Source organism: Battus philenor, unplaced genomic scaffold (genome assembly GCF_028537555.1).
Source record: "Battus philenor isolate CCGP_79_NKW_IND1 unplaced genomic scaffold, ilBatPhil1.0.hap1 SCAF_15, whole genome shotgun sequence".
Lineage (NCBI taxonomy): Eukaryota > Metazoa > Arthropoda > Insecta > Lepidoptera > Papilionidae > Battus > Battus philenor.
In genome coordinates this window covers 13,834,874-13,862,692 of record NW_027181677.1, presented here as the reverse complement: position 1 = coordinate 13,862,692, position 27,819 = coordinate 13,834,874, and the positions used below count along the sequence as shown (strand labels likewise).

Here is a 27,819-nt window from a genome sequence, read left to right as displayed (position 1 = left end):
GAACATGACGTGATATCAAAGCCGTCTGTCCGGTACTTTGAAGTGGTACATTAAAAATGTCACTTTCTGTTTCAGATCAACACGTTTTGAACCATGAATAAGAAGTCACATAAGAAAAAGGTCAGTATTATTTACATACTAATTAATTTACATATATATTAGTTGTCTAATAAATAAACGTCAATCTTAATACTAATAAGGTAGATAGAAAATAAATACTCTTTTGTAGGCGTTCAGATATAATTAAATATGTACTGGTAATTCTGGTAATCTTTGAAGTCTGTGACCAATGTGTGTTGGCGGTGATGACATATATGTGATCATTTACGAAGGGCCTCATAAGAAATCTGATCATCCAGGGAGCAATGGAGAGGGCTATGCTATGAGCTTGGCTGCGAGACCGTATTAGAAATGTGATCTACAGAAGAACTAAGATCATTGACGTATATCAAACAATTTTTCTTCTGAAGTCGTATTGGCAAATATCTCATGCAAACGAAAGCCGTTGAGGCTGAAATGGTTTCTAGTGATGAAAACAAGCTAATAGATGCGGCGTTAGAAGATCACCCACTAAGTGGACCGATGATATAGTCGATGTGTGCAGTGAGCGTGTATTGGCTGATATATTTATGGTGATGAATTGACATTGCTTGCATTATTGTACTAGGATTACATATTTTTTAAGGTCCACATTATTTGGGGACACCCATACTTCCCTTGTCTTCATACTGAAGAAGCTGGGAATATTTTTACAGAATAATTTTCTACTGATTTTACTATTTGCTTTCTAATTGTATTTCCTTCTCAATGTCATTCACTCATTCGTCTTTTATTCTCTACAAATTCTTTCATTACTTTAATTATTTTCTAATCCTTTCATTCATCACCACACTTTAAATGCCTTCCCACAAAAATACTACAAGTTTACATTTTATCCCCTTTTGCTTTATTTTTATTTGTCTATTTATATTTCTTTATTCTTACATTTACATTTCTTTATAATTTAATTTTTACTTTACGTATTTTCTTTACATTTATCACAGATTTAAGCATTTATCTTGGCTAGTGTTATACACCCTTTTTTGACTCTAGAAAGGTTCCGCTACTCTCCTCGTTGTCCATAAGTTATGCTATGTTCCTTTCTTCGACCCCTTACTGCAGTTAAAACTGGTACTCCTTTCTTAGAGCGACCAATACGCGACAGCCACTCTAGTCAACAGAGTTCATTCTCTATATATATACAATATTATTTTATATTATCTGCAGTAATCAAAATTATATTAAAATATATATGATTAAACTTTTATTTATTAAACGGTTTTATTTAGTTCGACCCGTACGGAATTTATATGGATCAAAATTAGAAATTGAAATTTAAACACCTTCCCGTTGTCAGATTGATCTGAAATTTGGTACACACATTTAATTTAGATGACAATACAATATAATAAAATCAATAACATTATAAATCTAAGATGGCCGCCGATACAAAATGGCGGATTGCGTATTTTTCCTTAACCCCCTCAATAAGGGTATCAAATGAAAGGGCTACACTAGTAAAACACGATGATTACGTCAAAATTTAAAATTCAAGATGGACGCCGTTCCATTATGGCGGACTAGGTACAAATTTTTCCACAACCACCATAATATGGGTATCAAAAACCGTTTAACTTAAAAGCATTTTAAATGTATTTATATAATGAAGGAAATTCAATCTAAACGGATTTCTTAGCGTTATCGTAAGATATAAAGGATCCTTTACACACTTGTATAAAATACCCTACCCAATTATATGTTGCACATCCACCAATACGATGTTTTAATAAATTTCGTACGTTTGGCACCGTTCGGCATAGATTGGCAGAGATTGGCAGCGCTTGGCAATTCCTCGCAGCGTTCATAAATGTAGACAGACGAATTTATTACCGTCGGCTAGATTAATACGCTAAACATTCAACAGTCAAAATATTTATGTAGCAAGCCGTTTATTACCTTTCGTAAATGGATCCAATCAAAACGTGAAACGGGGTAAACTATACGAGGCGAGGTAATTCAATACGTATATGTATACATACTAGCTGATCCCGCAAACGTTGTTTTGCAAAAAAAAATTGATATTTTAATTTACAAATAAAAAATAAGGGTTGATCGTAGAGGGGTGAAAATTTATGGTTGTATGTATTCTTGTATGCTGTATCATAAAAAAATAAAAACAAAAAATTTCGTTAAAAAAAAATTTTTAAGTGTGAACAACTTTTATCACTTAGGGGTATAGAAAATAGACAGTAGCCGATTCTCAGACCTACTGAATACGTATATTAAATTTGGTAAAAATCAGTCAAGCCGTTTCAGAGGAGTTCAAGTTCGAACACCGTGACACGAGAATTTTATATATTAGATAAACCAGAGTGTTCATCTATTTATTGTAATTGAACCATTGTTATTATTCCAGCTGCTTTGCATTAGTCTTTTATATATCCAATAGAACCGGTATGTTTATTTCCTAATCATTGCAGAATAACATTAGGGTTTCAAAAGTTCTTAAAATGATCCAAGTGGACCTTCAGGGATCCATTGGAGACTCAACGAGATTTTACATTGATATAATAAAGGTCCAAGATAATGTATTTGCTTTAGATAGTGAAGCACTTATATATTTTCTTACCTCCATCAATCAATGTAGGCAGATATAATTTTACATATATCGGCGATTGTTATACGTAAAAAATATGATTTCATATTAAGTACTAAGTGTCGTGACTTGCAAAGAGCTAGTTAGGTTAGGTATGTTTTAAAAAAATTTCTATGGATTTCTATTATAAATACAGAATATATATCATTACAATATGAATAATAAAAATCGATAAAAGTAACAGAAATAATAAAGCAAACATAAGAAATAGATAACTAAATTAATTAAGCTGCAGTTGTGATGAGTCGTAATTAAAAACGAACAAGCGTTCCCATGAGATGATTTCAAAGCATTGAAATCACTTCAATTAGGTCAAGTTTAGATTGATTTTACTTAAGTATTTCACGGTGTAATATAACTATATGTTCGTATATATATTAAGTATGTTACTGTAAAAATAATGTTAGAATACGTGTTAACATTACATGTTTCTTTAGTGGTAGTACACTACCCATAAAAATATATATGATATTATAGGCGTAACAGCTTTAAAGTGGTAATATGTAGCTTAGTTGTCACTAAAAACCTTTGGAACTCTAAAGCCTACCAGCCTACACCTGTTTTAATTCACCTGTATTTGTGATCACTCTGAAATATGATACATTATTTTTTTAATTTTTAATGCAAATGGTCTTCTGGCAGTACAAAACTTACAATAATTAGTTTTAATATATAGTATATTATCGATACGTTATTTTTTATTTCTGATAATGGTTCTAATTTTAGAATTTCCATTTAAATGTCGGAAAATAAGTTATAAATTCAACTGTCTATAGCTTTTTAAACGGTTTTATTTAGTTCGACCCGTACGGAATTTGTTTATTTGGGTCAAAATTAGAAATTGAAATTTAAACACCTTCCCGTTGTCAGATTGATCCGAAATTTGGTACACACATTTAATTAAGATGACAATACAATATAATAAAATCAATAACATTATAAATCTAAGATGGCCGCCGATACAAAATGGCGGAATCTATATTTTTCCTTAACCCCCTCAATATGTATCAAATAAAAGGGCTACACTAGTAAAACACGACGATTATGTCAAAATTTAAAATTCAAGATGGACGCCGTTCCAATATGGCGGACTAGGTACATATTTTTCCACAACCACCACAATATGGGTATCAAAAAACCGTTTAACTTAAAAGTTTTTTAAATGTATTTATACACCTATAAGAAATAGGTTAGGATAATTAGTACTAAATTTATGTTCAATGTAATATATTTCGTCAGAGTTGACGGTAGCGTCACGACAGTATGGTTCCAGGGATAAAGTTATAAATAATTTATCGTAAAAAGTTAACGTTCCGTTAGATGAATACGTCTCGCTGACGAGCGGCGACAGGTGACAGTTGACACGTGACAGCTGGCAGACTACAAGCCGTCACCAAATAACGTGTTTCCAGTAAATCTTAATTTTTGTATCGTTTCAATTCATTGAGACATTATGTTTACTACTGTACACTTTCTGAATGATTTATTTAAAACTATGTATTTATGTTTTTTAAATAAATGGACCTTACTTTGAAAGGCTTCTCGAAAATTCCTCCGTTTTGGGTTCACGGAAAAAATTTCTCTTAATAATTTTTCCATGCTCTTTTTTATTTTCTAATATATACGTATTAAAATCTTTCATTTTAATTCTTTCACCTTTCGCACATCACCTCTTTTCTCTTACCGTTCATTCTGGGCTGCGACTTTTCAATATATATTTTGTTTTCTATAATTACTTTTGTTGTTTATTTCTTTTATATATATATATATATATATATATATATATATATATATATATATATATATATATATTATCATTATTTACAATTTATGTTTTCCTATTATTATTATGTTGAATTGTGTTAATTAGAATATATTTAGAATAATCCTGAAAATAAAAGAAACTGTTATATATGTATAAGATGTAAAATTAACTGAAAAATTTGATATATATATACTGCAGTAATTGAGGATGGATGAAAGGATATTAGAGCGGAAGAGAATAATAGAACGAATTATGGAATTAAAGAACGGTAAGATAAATATTGAGAAAAATGAATGAATATTATATAAAGTGAAAAATAAAGCAAAATAAAATCCCTGTTCCAAAATAAATAGGGGTTGAACCAGAGGTCACAAAAAAAAAAGAATCTGTACTAGATACAAAGACCGTCAAACAAAAAGGGTTACCTATATAGAGGGAAGTACAGACAATGTGGCCAGTGTTATATGGACAAATTTATAAATATAACGCGTCTAATAATAAACGTGTATTAAAACAATAAACGTGTATTACTATAAACATACTTTTGTTACTGGCTGTATTTTCTATTCAACTATATCACGCGAGCAATGAAAATGTAGACATTAATGGCGCCGAATAGTTTAGAAGCAGTTAGCAATAATTTTAAACGGCGTTACTGCCGCGAATTGTGAATATACAAGCTCCTTGAGCCACATTCTAGATAAAGGTCGTTACTAAGCGTTATACGATTGTTAGCTCATTTGTGCGCACGGTGCAATGTGTGCGTTCACACGCACATGTTACTTTTGTTATAATGACGTGCTTAATAATTATATATATATATATATATACACACATACATATATATACACATACACAGAGACATATATATATATATATATATATATATATATATATATATATATATATATATATATATAAACGGTGTTTGGCACTGGTCGATCTAACATCTGAGGATGCCCCGTGGAGGGGTGAAACACGTGTTGAGTGACTTAACGGTGGTAGTTGTGTTTCGCATTGTTTGCCGCACGCGCATTTATCAGCGGACTGGTTGGCGGTGCACTTCATTGCACGACTACTGCTGCATAGCAGAAGTAGCTATATCCCTTTCTTACTTAGGATGGACTTCCTCAAAGTAACGCCTGAACCTATTGAATATTCTAATATTCATATAGTTTAAGAAGTGTTCAAAATACCAACAACTCCACTATACTGTGATGTCTTCTGTAATTTACTTGACGGCGGTCTGGAAAATCCTGTGAAAAGGTTGAATATATTGAAAGAGGCAGACAAGTTAGGTCCAAAACTGATTTTTAAGTTCACGGAATCTTCCGATAAAGCTGTAAAAGCTCCCGGGTTATCATCAACTTCAACCGAAACCAAGCTGCATCCATCGGCTGAAAAGAATTAGAACAGGAACATTTTCCAGTTCAATGAATAATAATTATTATTAGTGTAATTTATCACACGTTTGTAGTACCGCGCGCACAAATGAAGTAATAGCCGTAAAACAATATACGCGCCGGACGGCATTTGAACGAGTTCCAACATCCACAACAATAGGTCGACGGCGTGCTGAGCGCATTACTGTGCATCGTTTAAGACAAATGATTGCCAGCACTGAGATTCTTGCCGGCGCCCGGTAAAAAGAAATTTCAGCGTATGCCAATGTGATTTCAGTTACAACTAGATTTTTTACAATACCATGTACCTTGTTATTTTTTTTTCTACAAAAAGGTTTTATAACCTAAAATTTTCCTAAAAATCATCTAAAATACTTTTACCGAATAACCTGTCTGCAAGATTTCATTTCAGCTTCAAATTCTATTTCTCTTGACTATCTACATCATGGATGCACAGACCGCGGCCCGCTGGTCGAATACTGGTGGCCCGACGACAGCAAAAATAATACTCTCGTACATTCGAAAAATATTGAATTCTATTCCAGAATAAAACCAAAAAAAATTAATTACCTATACTTCTGGCGGCCGCCCCGCCATCAGTTCATGATTTGCCCGAGTGGTCCCTAGTCTTAATAAGTCTGTGCAACCATGATCTACAGTTTATTTACATAGAACCCTCAAGTTTTTCGATCGAATTGCAGGAAGAGGCTCAGAAAATCTGGAGTAGTTTGTAGTTGATACCAATATAGACGGTAAAAGAAGTATAGGATGGTTACTTTCCCGTTTTTAAACGGTTTTATTTAGTTCGACCCAAAATTAGAGTCAAAATTAGAAATTGAAATTTAAACACCTTCCCGTTGTCAGATTGATCTGAAATTTGGTACAAACATTTAATTTAGATGACAATACAATATAATAAAATCAATAACATTATTAATCTAAGATGGCCTCCGATACAAAATGGCGGATTACATATTTTTTCTTAACCCCCTCAATATGGATATCAAATGAAAGGGCTACACTAGTAAAACACGATGATTATGTCAAAATTTAAAATTCAAGATGGACGCCGTTCCAATATGGCGGACTAGGTACATATTTTTCCACAACCACCACAATATGGGTATCAAAAAACCGTTTAACTTAAAAGTTTTTCAAATGTATTTATTATCCTATAAAGGCCGCATATGATGAAGTCTTCAATACTACATGCTTGTCTAGAAGAAACCTATTTAGTATTTTCTTTAAGACTCCTAAGTTATAGTTGGCTGGAAGCAATGGCGCCGGTTCAGTGCCTGGCGATAAATATTGCACATCGACCTTTAGAAAGAGACAATCGGCTAATTTCGGCTTCGTAGAGCGTTATCTCTGTCGCACGAAATACAACGACTGACAAAACGTTACATAGGGTAGTGTGGGCCAGATATAGTGTAAATAGAATTAAAAAAAAATGTACCTAGCCACCTAAGAGTAATAAGGTGATGGAAGGAAGGCGATGAAAGCAGAAAGAATGAAATAACAAAATAAAAGATATTGTGGTGAAAATAAGGTAAGAATGAAAGAAATTGAGAAGTATTACAGTGAGTGAAGAATAAAGATGAAAAATCTGAAAAACTTATTTGTAAACAGAGTCCCTGATCCCAACTAATTAGGGGTACGAAAGGCCTCCAATAGCGGGGCCATAAAAAAAAGATATAATGTAAATATATATAACGAAAAATAACAAATGCTACATAATATCCCATTTTATAGGCCAAGGAAGTGCTCTTTTACCATCTTTTTAAATGCTGACAGCGATTTTAGTGCATTTATTCGATTTTACAGGATTACTTCTGGTAATTCATTCCATAACCTGACAACGAAAGCTAAAAATTTCTCAATGAATACAGTAGAATGGACAGGCATAATAAATTTCAAGTTCCAAGAGGATCTAAAACACCTATCATGTAATCCTCAGTGACTCAAGTCGAAGGTTTTCCTTCTAAAACTATATTTCCTAACGTGAGTTTCACACTACCCAGTTGTTAGGACAACTCCAAAATAGATTTTACACGAGTTTAACCTTTTCGTTTTCATATTAAAATTACGTATGTTATATAGGAGAGCGTAAAAATTTTAAGAAGGGGCATGGCACAAAAAAGTTTAGAAAATAGTGACGTCGACTAATATTCACGCGGACACTATGATCGCCTCAGTGGTGTACCAAGAACTTTTGCCGCCCGGGGCGATCTCCAGTTTGCCGCCCCTTCTATTATAAGTCAAACAAATAGTGGTTTTTTATAAATTAATACACATAAATAAATTATTAAGTTATTTAATCAATATTAATTAATACACAGAGTAAATTTTTTTAGACATATGTGTATGCACTCGTAAACATATTTATATAATATCTACTCTTCTTTCTAGCTTTCATACTAGAAAAATCGTGTATAATGCTCTTAAAATTAAAATTATTTGTAATTTCTTGTTCTATTGGCAATATTGCAAGAGTTTTTGGTCTTAATTGACTCATTGTAGAACGAAGATAATTTTTTATCAACTTCAATTTTGAGAAGCTTCTTTCGCAACTACCGACACTGATTGAAATTGTTAAAAAAATTCTTAAATAAATTACAATGTTGGGAACAGAATTTTAATTTATTATTCAAGAAAGAAAATAAATATGAAATGAATATGTTGCTTTTTACAACTATAAGTAAATTTAAAAAATGCCGCCCCAAGGTAAGTGCCGCCCGGTGCGGACCGCACCTACCGCCCCCCCCCTAGGTACGCCACTGGATCGCCTGAACGAGGACGGAGTAGATAAACGTCAAGCTGTCTGTTCTTAAATATGTCTTGTGCGTCTGGTTCAACGTACCGTCTCCCATCTTATCATATACTTTAGGCATGACTATTATAAGCGTGTATAAAAATAGAGCTATTTCACAATGCTCCCCTAATTTCAATGCTTTTCTCAGCTGTTCAGCATTCCGACCTGGCGGTAGCTTACTATATATTATTATAATATAATCAAATAATGATATTGTGAACATAAATTTGAATTAAAACTATTAAGTCCCTTACCTTTTTACTTAACCTAAAGTGCTATATAAAAATGAATAAATTATACGTATTTATCTGTAATTTATTTATTTACTTAATATATTAATATTAAACAATTATAACTCAAATATTATATTTTCAGACTGATATTTATGACGTATTATATCAGATTTTTATACACGAAATAGGACCTCTTTTGATAATACTTTTTGAAATGAAAAATGATTTAAAAGATTCTATGGATGCTTCTTAGAAATACAAGGCAGTAACCCCATGCGTTGTTCTAATTATATCCTGCACAGATAACACACGGCACAGATAATGACAAACATAATGAACGATAAATCTTCCAAAAAGTGTCACAACCCTCAGTAATGAGTGATATGTTACTTCTTGAATATTCATACGATTTCGCATGTGCTTTATTAAAACCATATACACTCCATTATCCGAATCAGAAAGTCAAATATAAAGTTAATGTTAAAATTGTCGATACAAATAATTAATTAAAGCCGTCATATGTTCGAATTTTAAAATAAATCAATTAGTTACTAGCATAACGCGAAAAGAAAAATAAACTATAGCTTCTGCTATTAGCTATGCTAAAAAAAGCAGGCTAATAAATTTCCTTTCGTGTAACGCGCAGCTTATGTTAAATGTCTCACACACGGGTCGTATATTCCCGGGACAGAGGCGGCCGTCCATCTGGATCCGTCACAAATTATTACCCGTGTTATTCATTTATCTGGGAAATTAATTGGACTTAATTACAATATATGCAATGATTTAATATGTAATAAACAACACTGGTTCACAAGGAGTCCTTTATTCACAAATCACCTATACCATGGTCACCCTACTTTAACACAAAGTATACTTTCGCTTAGTCCAAAATTCCGCTTCCAAATTGCTCAAGAAATTACTGTCCAAATAACTTACCAAATAGTGACTTTGTATCACTGATCGTAGATATTAATCTTATAACTCGAAAAACAACACTGAATTTTTGTCATGGGGAGTACACCTATTTATACTACGGATAAGGTTCTAGTAAGTTCGAGATAGTATTCGGTTAGAATTTTCGAGAACCGTATACCAAAAATTGTTAATAACTTCAAGGTCACGCGTGTTCTTGATCCTAGGGTTAAGTGTTTATTGTTTATAGGGTTTTGTAAGTTGTGCTTTGTAACAGTATGTAGCCGATGTGTTTACCTTTGATGACGATACTGAAGTCTTTTACTTCTGGCCTCATTGCAAAACTCACAGTTCCTTAAAAACCAATGGTAAGAGTTATTTCAGGGATTTATTTTACTGTGAGATCGAATTGGAGGCCTCTCTTATATTCCTTGTTGTAAGACAAGGTTTGACATTCTTTAATGATTATTTTCGCATACTTTTCCTTTTATTTCTGTAATCTTCTATCATTCATCATCATAATGTGCATTTTATTGCACGACTACCACTGCATGTGCGGAAGTGGCTAAATATTGGTCCTTTTCTCTTTTTTCTTTTTTTCTTTTCCGCCGATACAAAATGGCGGATTACATATTTTTCCTTAACCCCCTCAATATGGGTATCAAATGAAAGGGCTACACTAGTAAAATACGATGATTATGTCAAAATTTAAAATTCGAGATGGACGCCGTTCCAATATGGCGGACTAGGTATATATTTTTCCACAACCACCACAAGATGGGTATCAAAAAACCGTTTAAATTAAAAGTTTTTTAAATGTATTTATTTTATTTTCCATCTCCTGGCAATTGAATCCACTGTTTACGGCTATAAGTCGCGGTGTTTAATAGGCTAGGCATGAGCAATTCATGAAATAAATGATGAGAAATAAATAGTACAGAGATAGGTTTTCTGCGTGAGCGCACTGCCTAACCACTTCAGGGTCGGCCCGTCAGCTGGGTTATGAAACAGGTTTTTAAATCATGCCATTGGCGCGGCCAGTCAAGTGGCGTACCGAAATACACCTAGACGCCTACCATCTCCAGAGCGCTCATTCACAAAAACCCATACGTCAGAACGCGCTGTGTCTCCACACAGTGCCATTCACAAATATATCTCTTTCACAACGTCACACTCCAGACAAATTGTTTTCCAACTGATGTTTACGTGCATTCTCTGTGTCAGTTCTCCCTTGAATTATTCCGACAATACACATATAGACTTTCGCCTGTATTTACTTATTATTATTAAAGTATATGGTGTATTACAGCAAAAGAAACGTGGGAAAGGTGAAGGAAGAAACAAGGAGAACGTGGAAGATGATGTACAAGCTGAGAAACAGAGTGAAGAAGCATCGAAGCCGCAGGAAAAGCTGTGTTATGAAGTCAAGCATTCTGATGTCATGGGAAGGTACGCAAATACTTCTTTATTTCTAGATTTATCCATGTCTAATTTATTAAATTGTTTATAATACTATATCTGATCATTACTTCCTAGGCATTGCATCAGGTGTATAACTTATTCAAAATTCCTGTAGCTTATATTTTTAATTACATATCTCTATATTCATAAAGTGGAATTTTGAACTTTATAGCTATAGCCGGGAAAAGCTGTGACAATATGGAAAATAATTTGATCATCAGAAATGTGAATAGATAGTGACCACGAGGCCGTAAAGCCTTGCACAGGTCCGGTGAATTTAAACCACGCACGATTCCACAGTATCCAAAGAAATATACAACCTTCAGACCAGCACAGGTAGCGTGACAGTGCGCATTAAAATTACTAAAAAGAATCATGATCTTCAATAGTGAGGAATAGAAAGGAGGAGGGGAAATTCCTGTATGATTCCCTACTTTTTATTTCATTTATATCAAATTAGTTAATGAACATCTAATTCTTTTTTCAAATCACATTAAATATTATAATTTCCTTAGCCAATGAGCGTATAGACCAGCGTTTCCCAACATTGGACCCACACCTTATCGGACAGCATTTTGATTGTTAAGGGAGGCAATTCGAAAATGGAAAATTTAAACCTATCGCTTTAATATAAAAATTATATTGCTGTGGTATAAAAAAGGTTGGTAAACCCTGGTTGAAACCATAAAAATGCAACCAATCATCACACTCAACGTAGGCGTTCAAACGTTTGAATTTAGTGTTTGTTAGTTTGAAACTTGTTTCTTTGTTTCGTGTAGACAATTACTGTGTTTGCTTTGTAATGGGTCTTTTATGTGTTTTCCGGGCATAAAACATTTGTGGACGATCGACTTTGTGTAAACTTTTGATTTATTTTCGATCTTACTACATGTAATCTATGTAAAAAGATTAAAAATACCTTCTTATATCTAAGTGGTCAGAGTATTTATAAATTCGTTTACAATTTGCAACGGACTTAATGTTTTACAAGGATTTAATAAGTCAACCTATAGTGATGCAGGGATAATCAGAAGTTTTTCGTCTTTTTTTTTATGGCCCTCGCTATTGGGAGCCTCTCGTACCCCCTATCTAGTTTGGGACAGGGACTTTATTAACACATAATTTTTTCACAGTTTTTTCTTTATTCGACACTCACTTTCATACTTCTTAATTTCTTTTATTCTTTCCTTTTATCCTTCACAATATCTTGCATATTTTTGTTATTCCATTCCTTCTTGCTTTCATCGCCTTCCTTTCCTCATCTTTTTACTCTTAGGTGGCTAGGTACATTTTTATTTTCCAATCTTTATCTTTATTTTTTGATATCACAGATTTGTTTGGATTTGAACTTTTTAATTACATTGCTAGACTTGTGTTATATTCTATTATTATTTGATAAGTTCGTTTACATATGCATTTATTTCATTTTTGCTTCCAGTTTTTCTATTTGGTTTTGTTCCTTTTAATAGCGTTACTTACGATATGAATGATACGATAGGAATGATGAGCGAAGGTTGTCGTCGCCCATCATTACTGCTGCCCATCCTCTGGAAACTTGTTTGTGAACAATGGCAATCTTGTGCAATTAATGTACAGAGTGTTAATTATAAGATTGTTTCTTTGAATTCGAACCCACGACAACGATCGCAAAGTATATTACGTAAGGACATCACCGTTCCGTCGTTCTCTCTGCAGGGATAACTAATAGGAAAGTGTGTAAATGTGATACAAAAATATTTTATGACATAAAATACTATGTCTTATATCGATTGCAGAAAATTCCTTTATATCTATATCTATATATATATGTGTGTATATCTAATATGTAAAATTTCCATGTCACAATGTTACTTACCGTACTCCTCCGAAACGGCTTGACCGATTTTTACCAAATTTAATATGCGTATTCAGTAGGTCTGAGAATCGGCTACTATCTATTTTCCATACCCCTAAGTGATAAGAGTTGTTCACCCTTAAAATTTTTTTTTAATTTTTTGACGAAATTTTTCGTTTTTATTTTTTTTTATGATACGGCATACAAAAATACATACAACCCTAAATTTTCACCCCTCTATGATCAACCCTTATTTTTTATTTGTAAATTAAAAACATTATTTTTTTTGCAAAACGTTTGTGGGATCAGTTAATATATATATAAAAATTAATGATTGTCTGTATGTCCCTTATAGAATTGTAAACTATACATTTGATCATGTGATGATCTTTAACAAAGTTGTTGTGCATGAATCTACGAAGGTTTCTAAGTTAGTATAAGTAAGTTTCAATAGTTGGCGCCACTGTCATTCCAATGTGTTTCATATACTGCGGTGACAGTTTACGCCGATTTCAATCGAAACCAACAGTGTACGAATTACGTTCCATATTGTGGATGAGATAAGAATTTATGTAAATTGTAAAATATATTTTTGGCTCTAAAAACTAAATAAAGTGATTTTTTTATATTCCACGCGGTTGAAGTCGCTGTGCACAGCTAGTTATTAATAAAATGTTACAACGTATTATGAAAACTATGCTACATACACAGCAATCACCTAAATCTGTTTGATCGATTGCAAATATTTTAACCGCTTTACATGATTTGATGTGTCTGATCAAAATCTTGAATATAAATAAAACGTATTATAAATTTTATTTTTTATTCAAAGTCTACGTAATATAATGTAAGATTTATTCGTTTACAATATTTTTATATAGATGTAATGAAATAGGCGTTTGTCTTCCATCTCACCTGTTGGAAAGTGTAGATGAAGACGAAGGTGGTACACGCCCATCCAAAAGAAACCTGTTCACTCTACTCTTAAAGGCTCCAGAGTTCAACTCATCAAGAAAATAGACCCTGGCAGGTCGTTCCAAATCTTGGCGGCTCTCACCAAAAACGAGCTGTCAAACCGTTTAGTTCGACTTTAGGGTATGTCAACAACGTATGGATGAAACTTTTGCCTGCGCCTAGTAGTCCGATAAAGGAATGGAGATGGCTCAATCAGTTCGAAAAGAGCCTTCGAGCACTCTCTACATCTTATAAAATTTATTATGTCTAAAATTTATTATAATTTTAATATGTAAATATTTACAGTATAGTTGTAAAAATAGCAGACCGCTTATTACAGAATAATGTGCAAACTAGGCAATATTTTATATCTATTTCCTAGACTTTACCTATTTAATGGAATCAGGCGTTACCTCGCGGAGGTCCATCCTAAGTAAGAAAAGGACCAATATTTAGCTACCTCCGCACATGCAGTGGTAGTCGTGCCTCTGTGTTTGGCACTAAACGGTGTAACATAACTTCTGAAGATGCCCCGTGGAGGGGTGAATCACGTGTCGAGTAATTTGGCGGTGGCGGTTGTGTGATTCGTATTGTTTGCCGCATACGCATTTATCAGCGGGCTGGCGGGGGGTGCACTTTATTGCACGACTACCACTGCATGTGCGGAAGTGGCTAAATATTGGTCCTTTTCTTATTTACTTTACCTGTCTGCAAAACTATGTAAGCATCTGACGTCCCTTGAAGGAAACTCAAATTAAGAACGTGAGGGACATCGGATGGTCATAGCGACGGTTCTGGATTAGTCTTTGGTGAAGTCGCTTCTCTCAGACACTCAGAGTCCACAAATGGACTCTCTAAGTAAACGATAGAATAAGACACATATATTCTTGTATAAGTTTTTAAAAAAGAAGTCACGGATTTCTGATATTCACTAAGTTATTATTAATTACCTTATTAGCATATTATTATAAGCTAAATCAAGGGTCTTCAAGAATTCTAAGAGCTTGGTTACTACTATGAGCGCCTGGCCTCTTTCGTTTTTGAAATGACTTTTGCTAAGTCAGTTCATTTTACGTGTCAATGCTAATTTATGTTTTATGTATAATTTGTGTTTCCTAAAAATAAAGTAGATTCCTAATATTTGAGTTTTAATAAGGAATCCACACTACATACTGCTTTCTAAAATCATTTGCGGATTCCATTTTTTGCTTCATCCCATTCACTCCTACATGTGCGATAGGAACTTTATTTATTTTCTTCTTTAGTGCTAAATATTTTCTTTTGTTAATATTTCATGATTCCACGGGTTATTTTTTTGCCTCCCCCCTCCTCCCGCTTTTTCAGGGACTCGTACACCCTACTATATTTTTTAGACAGCGATCTATACTTTGTGTAATAATTTTTCTTCAAAATTTATTGCCCATACTCCCGTCTCCTTCATGACTTGCATATGTATTTATAAGTATTTTTGTGTAGAAGTATGTATGCATAATAATGTGTATATTTGTATGTATGTATAATAAACTTCCAAAACTTCCCTCTCCTTCATATTTCTCATCTCCATCCAAAGGTTTTCTTGTATAGATCGCTTAGAGCGATCGCCTCTTGTACCTATATATATATTGTACCTTTTTTAGTTATTATCTATGTTATTTTGTTGTATAGCATAAATTTACATATCAAACAATTAATCATAAACTGCAGCGTACGTATGTGAAGTAAGATCTGAACTGTAACAAAATGATATATTAAAACAACCAACGTATCTCCATCATAGAAATAAATAGACTAAAGAGATTATAAAATTATTAATCAACACAGCAGGTACAGGAGCGGTCAATGGTAACATGTGGCAGAAATGCTCACTACATAGTTTTATAATAGACCGCGACACGGTGGCCAAAAGTAAACATGCCGCGGCGGACAGCGCGCCCGCCAAAACGCGTGCGACCTGTCAACGCGTCCAATGGCCGCGCGTTTCTAAACACAAACAAACACGTATCCGTTGCGTGTTTATGTTTCAGCAAAACAGCTGTCTCATATACTTTCATGTATATTCTTATTGGATCTTATTTAATTGGACGTTCACTGCAAGGCAATAATCCTCCAAAAAATCCATCCAGCGACTTCCGGCGATCTTAACTATGTCGTCAGTCTACCTAGTGGGACCCACGCCACGTCTACCGCCTTGTGGTCGCTACACGGAAATGTTTCGGACCTAAAGGCTTTGGTTGCAAGAGCAATGTACCACGCCACACTGCCACTTATTTATTACTAGTGGATTCTTGACATGATACGTAAAATAATTATAGTGATACTAGCCGATCCCGCAAACGTTATTTTGCAAAAAAAATTAAAGTTTTATAATTAACAAATGTAAGATAAGGGTTGATCGTAGAGGGGTGAAAATTTAGGTTTGTATGTATTTTTTATGCTGTATCATAATAAAATAAAAACCAAAAAAATTGTCAAAATAATTAAAAATTAAATTTAGGGGTGGACCACCCTTATCACTTAGGGGTATGAAAAATAGATAGTAGCCGATTCTCAGACCTACTAAATACGCATATAAAATTTGATAAAAATCGGTCAAGCCGTTTCGGAGGAGTTCAAGTTCGAACACCGTGACACGAGAATTTTATATATTAGATATATATATTCATAGTTCCATTGATCATCTATTTATTCATTTACTAGCATTTACAATACGATCACCTTTATCATCAACAATATATCAGATGATAAGCCCCCACTGCAAGGCGTTGGCTCCCCCAATCATCACCACAGAGATCTTGCGCTGCCGCTTCCATCGACTTTCTTGAACTTATTTATTTATTTATTTACTTTATTGGAGATAAACAGTAACAAAAGGCAGTAACAAAGTACAAACTTAGAAACTTAGGAATATAAAATTAGTTACAATTGTTACCTTATAACTATCTCACTGAGAACATTTAATGATTTATAGTCAAACAATGACAAAACAAATAAAAACATTATTAAACAGGGATCAAAGATCCAGCGCATTCTGCAGATCACACCGCAATAATTACTAGTCACAGCAAGCCGCCACGTTCCAATGAGGTTTAAATTGTATTGTATGTACTCAATAATTTCGAATGAAATTGTCTTTTAAAAGATACGAGAGAGAACGAGAATATATCAATATCACTAATATATGAATTGAATTGAACTTGTCTATATCGTCTGCTAGCAAGGCCGTCAGTTGCACGTACAATGTGATCTTCGGTGATCATGGTTCTTCTGTGCATCATCACATTTTTTTTTATGACCCCCGCTATTGGGGGCCTCTCGTACCCCTATTTATGGTGGGACAGGGACTTTATTTGCAATTTATTTTTTCACATAGTTTTTTATTTTCTTTCTCTTCTTTCGTACTTTATTGTCTCTTTCGGTGTATTATATATCTTTTATGCTACAGTTCTTCTATCTTTCTCTTTTGCTCTGTTCAATCTTTCATTCTTTCCTCTTTTGTTATTACATTTTTCATTTTACATTTTTTTTATTGTACATTTTTATTTTACATTATTATTACTTATCCTATAATTATTCTCTATCACAGTTTTATGTATCACTTTGGTTCTATTTTATCCTTTTTTTATCTATTTTCTATTTATTTATTATTTTATTAATTTATTGTGTTTGCGTTTTGTTCCTTTCAATGGCACATTTTGCAATTGTTTTGCAGAGGGCTATGAATGAGTTTTTATCTATTCCGCTTATCAGGGAGGCTATTGACTCCTCCCTGATTTTTACGCCATCATCATCACATTTATGATTCGATCTCACCTATAGGTTAGTAATAATAGTACATGATTTTCAGGTACATAGTGGCGGTGCGTGAAATCCGTGCGGGTGAGGTGATAATCGAAGAACAGGCGCTGGTGGTAGGACCCTGCAGCGGCTGTGGTCTCATCTGCCTGGGATGCTACCGCGAGCTCGACGACACCGCCATTTTTAAGTAAGTGTTTCTAGAATCTTCTATAACATGGTCCGTTGAGTTGTGCTGAACTTTATTATTTATTATATGGTTAACACATCGGAATTTAATTTCTAATAAATATTATCAGTGAGATGTATATCATTTAAAAGTGAACACATATCGAATCTAGACACACATAGATAGAGGATTCTTGTTCGCTTATAATGTTTTTGAGGTGGAAAATCGTTGTATATTGTTTGATTTGGAACGCGGTTTTCAAGGTAACAATTATTCTTCTTAAACTACATGTTACGAGAAGTATAAAAATTACAATTATAACTTGTTATTTATTTGCTGTCTTGACGGATTTCCATTTTCCATAACTATAATAACATACACTATAATGCATTATGGTACACGATTTTTTTGACATTGTAGTGTTTTTAGTTTTTATGAACGTTAAGCGTTAGTTAGCTAGAAAAAGGGCATTTGAATATTTGTATGAGATTCTTAAATTTGGATGGGAAAATAAAATAGTTGTTTTTACTGTCCTCATAGATATTTTTTTTTCATAAGAGTCTTCCCGAAAATTACATATACTCTCTGTTAGATCAAATACTAACGGAGAGAACTAGAGGCCGGATATATATATATATATACATATATATATATATATATATATATATGTATATATATAGCTTGGGGCTGCAAATCTTGTTGAGAAAGTAGTTACAAGAGGTCAATATTGTTACAGTGGCGTCACAATATATTTATGATAATATTTTGCACGTTTACAGTAATTGTAATATGTTAAAAATACGTGACGTGAATAGTGTATTTACAAGGCGCCATGAAAAACTGGCTGTACACAAATTTCCACTGAAAAAAGTATATAATTAATAAACGAAATAAGATTTTTTAATAAAGTGCCGCAAAATATTATTTTTTAAAGTTAATTGACGGAAAAGGTTTATTATTCATTAAGCGAATATTTAAATGACAAGAATTCTTGGCAGTGATGTCGCCTGATTATTTTGATTTCATTTTGGCTATATCTGATAAAGTGTATATGTGTAAATCTGTGTTAAACTTTATTAAAAGATGTGTTGTTGTGGAGTTTCTTCCTGCTTCTTCTCCACAACTATAGCTCCTTGCGAAGCAGAGTAGAGTCAATAATAAAATAGATTAAATATTGACAATCAATAATAGTTCTGTTAAAAGTTTCAATGTTAAATAAATATATATATTTATCTTTGCAAAGATTTGTTTAAAGTATGACATGTATAATTTTGTGTAAATTATAACATGTCTTCGGAAAACCGCACCAGAGGTTGTCAAGCGCATGAACATCTTTTTATTACCTTTTTACAAAAAATCAACATTTCATTCAGAGACGTGTGATGATTATAAAATACAGCTAGCGGTACCCAGCAATGTTTTAATGATTATTTTCATTGAAACATACTACTACTACTCCGCTAGCTCAGTGACCCAAAGTGGGTCTTGGCCTCCGAAGCGAGAGACTTCCACTTTCCTCTATCTTGCGCCATCGTCTGCCATTGGTTGACATTCAATTCGCGCAAGTCTGCCTCAACGCGATCGATCCAGCGATACCTGGGTCTACCCACTGGTCTTCGACCCCTCGGTTTTTCTTCTTCTACCTTCACGCTCCGATCCGATCCCATTCGCTCCAAGTGACCAAGCCAGCGGATTCGTTGAGCTTTATATTCGCCAATGATATTGAAACATCATCTATTCTATTTATCACTGATTAAACTCTTTAAGTCTGACTTAAATAAGGTAATAAAGCTGGCTAATAAAGCAGTTTTGGCGGCCATTAAACTGTACCGCTCCAGCTGGAGGCGCTTCATGTTTCACACGATTAGACATCCGTCGATCGTATCTCCAATATTTGCGTCAGTGGCCATTCCCAAATTAAACTTGAACGTACTAAATCTCAGACGGTATTGCAACACCGCTCTCAATATTTAATATTTAGAATAATATCTGATACGATTTGAAAGTTATTTATATCGTGAATTTATACAGAAATAAATATTTACACAATTAACCAAATGGTTTATTTTTTATTGTTTCAATTTAGCTACTATATCGAATAGATAGCCTATGTAGTCTTTTTTAAAAACGGTTTTATTTAGTTCGACCCGTACGTTATTTGGGTCAAAATTAGAAATTGAAATTTAAACACCTTCCCGTTGTCAGATTGATCTGAAATTTGGTACACACATTTAATTTAGATGACAATACAATATAATAAAATCAATAACATTATAAATCTAAGATGGCCGCCGATACAAAATGGCGGATTACATATTTTTCCTTAACCCCCTCAATATGGGAAAAAAAGCCCCCTAAAGGGCTACACTAGTAAAACACGATGACTATGTCAAAATTTAAAATTCAAAATGGACGCCGTTCCAATATGGCGGACTAGGTACATATTTTTCCACAACCACCACAATATGGGTATCAAAAAACCGTTTAACTTAAGTTTTTTTAATATATTTATTAAAGATGGCTGACATGTCTCCTTTGAATCTGATCCTTTGAAAATTATGCATAAACCTAAATCTTTTAAACAGTATAAATAAATAGCTTTAGTCGTGTATAAATAACTTAATAATAGATAAATAAATTGTTTGCTCGTCTGAAATGACATTGGACAGGACACGCTTGTTCGATGACTGTTGGAGCCGAAAGGTTTCGAGTCTCGACCATGAGTAGACGCGAAGGCATTGGTGGCAGTCTCGGGAATCATTAAACCTTTTATATACGATCACTCTGTATCACCACATTACTTAGTTATTTTTTTTCTCCTTCCACTTCCTATTTAATTGGGATCAGGGTTTTGTATTCCTTGATAATTTTTTCACTTGAATTTTTATTTTCGTTCTCGTCTTCTATAGTACACAATATCTTTTTTTCCTCCTTCTATCATTCTACAATTCCATCTTCCTTTCTCAATCATTTCATTCCTTTCGTACATCCTCAAACACTTCAGTTATCCATTTCTATAACAGTATCCAACCATACGTACATCAATTTTATCACGGATTTTTTTTTAGACTCAATAAAAACTAACGCTCTTGTCATTCTCTCTTCCTTTCATGCAATTCTCTTTTACTCTTACCGCTAAGGGATGAAAGGGTGTCCGATCTTGATTACTTAGGTATTAGAATACGCTTTCGTAGTCCCTATTTTATCACCCCTGTTTCTACACCGCTAAGTGTGAACACTAGGCGAGTATTTGCCAAGTTGAACTGATATAATGTTTTTATATCATTCAAGAGTTTTTACTTGATATGAATGTATGGACATAACATGGTTGATGGTCATTAATAAGGTTAACACTGATGATTTAAGTTAAAAGTGAACAACTGTTGAGTTTCTGGTCTCTTCCCAGGAGATCAGCATCCGAACCATTGGTAACTTACTCGACTGCCCACACGGTAACAACAAAAGTGAGTATCTTCTTAAATAAAAATATTTATATCTGTATCTTTTGTGTTTAGATGCAAAGGTTGCAAATGGCCACTGTGCAGCGAATCTTGCCCAGGTGTTGGCAAATACACGGGACATTCTACATACGAGTGCGATACGCTAAGAACCGTTCCACCTGATTACAACAAGCTTGAAGATCTAAAAGACTGCTATCAAGCTATTGCACCTTTAAGGTAAATAAAAACATGCGTTAGATGTGATCAAAGTTATACTGCTGATTTAGGTGGTGCAGCTTAATTTAAAAACATAGTGAAAACTGAATCTATGCCTAATAATTCTAAATTCCAGATGCCTGTTGTTGAAGAAGGAAGCACCAGAGAAATGGGCCGCGGTATCAAATATGGAAGCTCACAACTCACTGCGCCGCGCACGTGGCGACATCTGGCCAATGAATGAGAAGAATGTAGTTCAGAGGCTCAAGTCTTGGGGGCTGAAGTACGACGATGAGGAAGTTCACACGGTTTGCGGTATTCTAGAGGTCAGTTGACATCACTTACAAAATAATTGTGACATTTTTTCAGAGTTAAATATATTCAAGCAGGGCATTAACATTCGTCTTTAAATCTGTATAGCCAGATCGTGAATAAGGCACCACCAGTTCGGAATGGTGATGTGTTGGGAAGAGCCGACCAGTAACTTAACAGTTGCTCTTTTCAAATGTAATTTTACAGTGTTTGATAGATACATTACAATATATCTAAAACTAACTAAAGGAAGGTTATCGCATACTCTAGCACATGAAGATTTTATATAATTTTGTTTCTACCTGTGGTGCATTTGCAGGTGAACGCCTTCGAAGTGGGAGGCAGTGGCGCCACCGCCCGTGCGTTGTACGACAGGGCGTACCTCCTCGCGCATGACTGCACTCCCACCACCACACACACGGACGCGGAGGGTAGACCTGGGAGACCCATCACCATCCGCGCTTCCCTCCCCCACAGCCCCGGCGATCTCATCACCTTATGCTACGCCTACACCTTGCAGGTGAGGTAGAAGGTATGGATGTTCATTACAAAATCACCTTGCCATAATTTTCTGGCCAAAAAGGCAGAATTACACAGGAATAAGAACATGTAGTCATACCAAAGTATCATTCATCATAATATAAGTATGGCAGCTGGATCTTTAAGGTTCTGATGTAGAGATCACGCACCAGCAGAACATCCAGATGAAGAGGCGAATGTCTTATAGTCGTCAATAATGCTACAGGGAATCTATGGGGTGGCCTGTCCCTAGTAGTGGTCAGCCTATGATGATAATATTGGTTTAAGGGCACGCTGAAGCGTCGGGAGCATCTGATGGTGAGCAAGTTCTTCGAATGCGCCTGCCGCCGCTGCTCCGACGCGACGGAACTGGGCACCTACTGCAGCGCCTTCCGCTGCCCCAAATGTGGCGGTAGAGCTCTGTCCGCTGCACCGCTAGATGCGCACGCGCCCTGGACCTGCACGGCGGAAGGTTGCAGCTACGCTCTCCCTGCGGTTGCTGTTCAGATGCTGCTCAAGAGGTAAGCATCTCATCATCAGAGAAAACAGTCCACATTTCATTATTGTATAAAGATTCAAAAGAATATAATTTGAATATAGAATGGTTCCGAAAAGGTAAAAGATGTTTTTTTACATCATTGATCAGAGAAAAAGCTGACTATTGTCGGTCTGATCCTGTTGTGGTCTCTTTATAGATCAGGGCGCGTAAACCTTATAGTTTCAGGATGAAGGTTGGCAGTCCAATTATAGTATCTATCAAATAAGGCAAATCTAGTATTCTCCTCATGGCGTATAAAGGTGATCAACATGAAAGATTCCATTTGGAAGTAGTATGAAAAGATGATTATATAACAGCAGGCAATAGCTGTGTTCCGGAGCGAATATCGCTTCTACAGATCTTCCATGACGTCACAAGGATCCAGTTTGGTCGATTCCATGTTCATTGCGTCTGCCTGTCTATTTATGTAGAGAGACGAGCTAAGTTTTGGGTCATCATCTTAACCTTCTAACTTATGCTGTCCTTATTAGTGTGGTGAAATAAAAACCAATGTAGACGAAGTAAGGCGACGTGTAAAAAATCAAAACGTGAAGAATGAAAGATTTTGTGAAAGATGTGAGGAAAGAAAGGAGAAAGAGCATTAAAAAATCTGAAAATTAATTACACCAACACCTCACTTTGCGTCGTGGTTACGTTCCGAAAAAACACGACGCAAATTGAAACGCCGCAAAGTGAATTAAGATTTTCTATAACAAACCATGTAAAGATCGAAGGTAGGTTCCAGGGTTACGAAAATACTACTTTCTAAAAAGAAAATTGAACTAAGTTAACATTAAAAAACCAAAAATAATGTAACTCTGCCAATACATAAATTGGAATAATATTTACTTTTTTTGTAACCAGATACAACACGAAAAATATATATAAATTTATTCTTTTAAAAAAAGCTCAATACACTACGTAATTTAAACTGAACTCTAAAATAAGCATAACAAAATGAAAATAAAACTGTATACAAATTGCGTTGTTCTTAGTTAGGAAGGAAATCCCCGAGTTTTGATGGCATGGCGCAATTAGAAACAAAAGTGTTGCCATCTTTTGGAATAAAAAGAAAATTTACAAAAAAAATTCGACTCGAACCCAAAACTACGCAACCTCAAAAATCTAACGACGCACAGTGAAAATCAGTACTAATTAAACAGCGACGCAACTTCGAAAAAAACGCAAAGCGAGGTATTGGTGTAAAGCCAAAATAGCTGGAAGCTTAACTTCAAACATATAACATACAACGCATTTGTCAGCAAAAATTTTAGTGCCTATACGTCTATTCATTATCACTCTGAATAAAGCGATCCCCCTGTTATGTTACAATACATTTCACACGACATTTTCTATAGAAACGCGGCAGATAATAACTTCCGGTTAACTATAATTTTAATATTATATATCATTACGATATGGTAGTTAGGAAGGAAATACAAATATTTTTTTTATAATTAGACAAAAAGGTACGTTGATCATTTCTTTTACAAGCGCAAAATACAAAAATTTTTGATCCATAGCTCATCATGTTGTTTAAATTTTCAATGCAAAATATCAAAATGGGTCATTTGACCCGTAATGGTATATTTAGTGTTAAAACCTTTTTATGACTAAGGTATACTATAATTTAATTCACAACGAATAAGCTAAACATTCACTCTTTTAAATCTTATTTTAAATAACAAATCAACCTATATATTCAATAATATAAAACCTCTAGATTGACAGACGAGTTTGAACAAATTGATGCAAATGACGTCAGCGGATTCGAGGGTTTCCTCCAAAAGTACCGCAACGTTCTGCACAGCACGCACTACCTTTGCCTCTCCGCCATGCACTCGCTCAGCCAGCTGTACGGCAAGGTGGCTGACTACATGATCCAGGAGATGAGCGATCAACAGCTGAACAGGAAGGTAGAGATATGCAGGGAGCTGATGAAGGTGTTCGACGTTATTGAACCTGGATACTCTAGACTGAGAGGTGAGGTGTATGCCTAAATGTATAATACTATAATTAATATCAACGCCATCTATCGGCGTCGTCCGAAAACTTTGTTTTGAACGTAATTACGTATGACAGTAAAATTAATATAATTTAATTTTAACATTCAAGCAATTAGTATGAAAAGGACTAATATATAGCTACTTCCGCTATGTAGCAGCAGTCAGCAGTAGTCAGTTAAATATAGTTCCAATACCCCCGTGTCTTATTATTTCTTATTACTATTAAACGAGCAGGTGAATGTTTCCTTCTCTCCATTATTACAAATTTACCAAGAGACTCGCTCAAATCACTTATCTATCGTAAAATCGCATATAAGTTTGGTACTAATCGGTGTAACATTACTCCTGAGGATGCCCCGTGGAGGGGTGAAACACGTGTTAAGTGATTTAACGGTGGTAGCTGTGTAATTCGCATTGTTTGCCGCATGCGCATTTATCAGCGGGCTGACGGGCGGTGCATTTTATTGCACGACTACTGCTACATAGCGGAAGTAGCTATATATTAATCTTTTTCTTACTTAGGATGGACTTCCGCAAATTAACGCTTGAATCTATTAGATATGCAAGCCATTTTACAACGCGATCACACCGATATGTATAAATGTATATTTTATATTAAAATTCAATAAGAAATTCATTTAATTTTGACTATATTTCATTTAACGCATTCTGATTTTATGTTGAAAAAATAGGTGGATTAAAAGTAATGTCATAATGTGAACGTGCTTTCCTTTTGTCCTTCTTAAGATCATTCATTCATTCCTCTGTTGTCCTTCTCATTCTCTTCCATTCCTTTTCGTACCTTCTTCCTTTCTTCATTATTGTGGAAGTTCTAAATTTATTTTTAACAATTTATAAATTTATATTATGTTTTATTTTCTAACCATTATCATACTATCCCTTCCTATTATACATTTCTATGTCAAAATTTCAATTTCGGTTTTTCATAATTTATCGACAATATATCTTTACCTTTGACTTACGTTTCACTTCATTTTATTACTGTTCCAATTATTCTTTTATATCACTCCAGAAAGATCTGACCTCCTCCCTATCGACTAACTAGCCAAGCGATGTTACTTTCCTCTATCCTTTCCTGCAGCTATTAACATACATCAAGTATGTTATATATGTATAGCTCAAAGTATCCCACGTCTGAAATGGCAGTGGGCTCGGTACATCGGTCGTGCAGCCGAAGGCTTTTGCGGACGAAAGGTTCTCGAATAGCTCGGAAAGGCGCTGGAAGCAGAGCTAGACAGCTTGTCAAGCTATCTCCGGGGGTGATCTAGGCCTTGGGCTTCTATCAGCTAACATGATCATGGTGATATTTTATATATACACGTATGCTTATCAGGTATCACGCTGTACGAGCTGCATGCTCCCCTCATGGTGCTGACCACGCGGGACTTCGAAAAGAAAGCTATTACCAAAGACAAGCTGCGCGAGCGCTTAAAGGAGGTAAACTCTGTTAATATTTATATTCAGTGTCTTCTTTTTTATGAATAGTTAAGAAGTGATGCCTCCCTGGTTTAACAGTGATGAAAAAACACAGAACACAAATGAGTAAGTCATCGACTTATAAAACCGTTGCTTTTTCCGTATATTTAAACCGTATCACATAAAGGAAGGGCTTTTGGACGAAGTTTAAGTTTAATGCTAGCATGCGGTATGGACACCCCCCCCCCCTCTTAGTGGACCGACGAGAGTCAAGGTCCCAGGTAGTAACTTGATGCGAGCAGTAAGACCGGTCATTGTAAAGATTGGGACATTGTAAAGGGTGGTCTTTGCCTTCCAGTGGGCGTCTATCAGCTGATATGATGATATATCAAGCTTCTGTTACTCGTTAAACCTGGTGGTGGTTTTGGTGATGAGGCACCACCTCGAGTTAGCTAACCTAACCTGAGTCTAATATGAGTTTGTTGTTGACAGTGAACTCAATGAAAATAAAAATAAAAAGCAATATTTTTTTTTACTTGTCGAATCCATTACAACGATGATGTAACATTTAAATTGCCTTAACTGTAATAAAAAATAAATGATTAACAAGAAAAAACGATAATAGTGTCATATTCGAATTTTAAAATAAATGTATTTTATTATTTTTTTAATTTCAAAACTGGTCACATACAAAAATTGAGTATCAGCAACTTACACACATATATACGTTTATTTATATTAGCGCCATCTATTGGCGGCGTTTAGAATAAAAAAATTCGACGTTTATAAAATTTTCAGATTGTAAGCTACCTGACAGAATCAGCATTAATTCTGGGTTTCGAGCCCTCGCAATCCTCAGAAGGCCTCATGGCGACAGCTGCGCGTGACGCGCTCAGGAAGATCAAAACCTGGGAGCAGATCATTGGCAAGATCTCTTAAAAATTACAAACTGAAATACAAAATGGCGTCATTAAAATTCATTTTTTTTTTTGTTAAAATGTTATGTTTACGGAAGATATATTATTTTTTATTAACATTACGGGTAGATAATTTATATTTTTGATTATAAAATAATAATTTATGTTACATTTCTACATAAAATTAAAATTATATTTTAAATTCAATTGTTACTGTGTCTGTTACAATTTATCTATTGTTATTCAGTTTTGTTTTTATTATTTATATATTTCGTTAATAAAATCAATTTGTTCTAATAATTATAATGTTTGATGTTTAATATTTTCTGATATTTTTTTTGATTAATTTGTTTTTAATTAACAAATTTATTTTTAATACTAGTTTGTATGAGTTATTCAAA

General features: G+C 34.4%; 1 protein-coding gene across 1 annotated transcript; it reads left to right on the top strand.

Annotated features, from left to right (window-relative positions):
- Window positions 1–69: 69 nt before the first annotated feature.
- On the top strand, window positions 70–27,565 carry SmydA-4 (SET and MYND domain containing, arthropod-specific, member 4). The gene is made up of 10 exons (XM_068761766.1): window positions 70–120; window positions 11,133–11,272; window positions 17,917–18,054; window positions 21,549–21,710; window positions 21,826–22,015; window positions 22,321–22,521; window positions 22,809–23,041; window positions 24,782–25,041; window positions 26,419–26,522; window positions 27,300–27,565. Exons 1-10 carry the CDS (start codon window positions 94–96, stop codon window positions 27,438–27,440), a joined length of 1,596 nt encoding a protein of 531 aa, XP_068617867.1. The 5' UTR covers window positions 70–93; the 3' UTR covers window positions 27,441–27,565.
- Window positions 27,566–27,819: the final 254 nt, after the last annotated feature.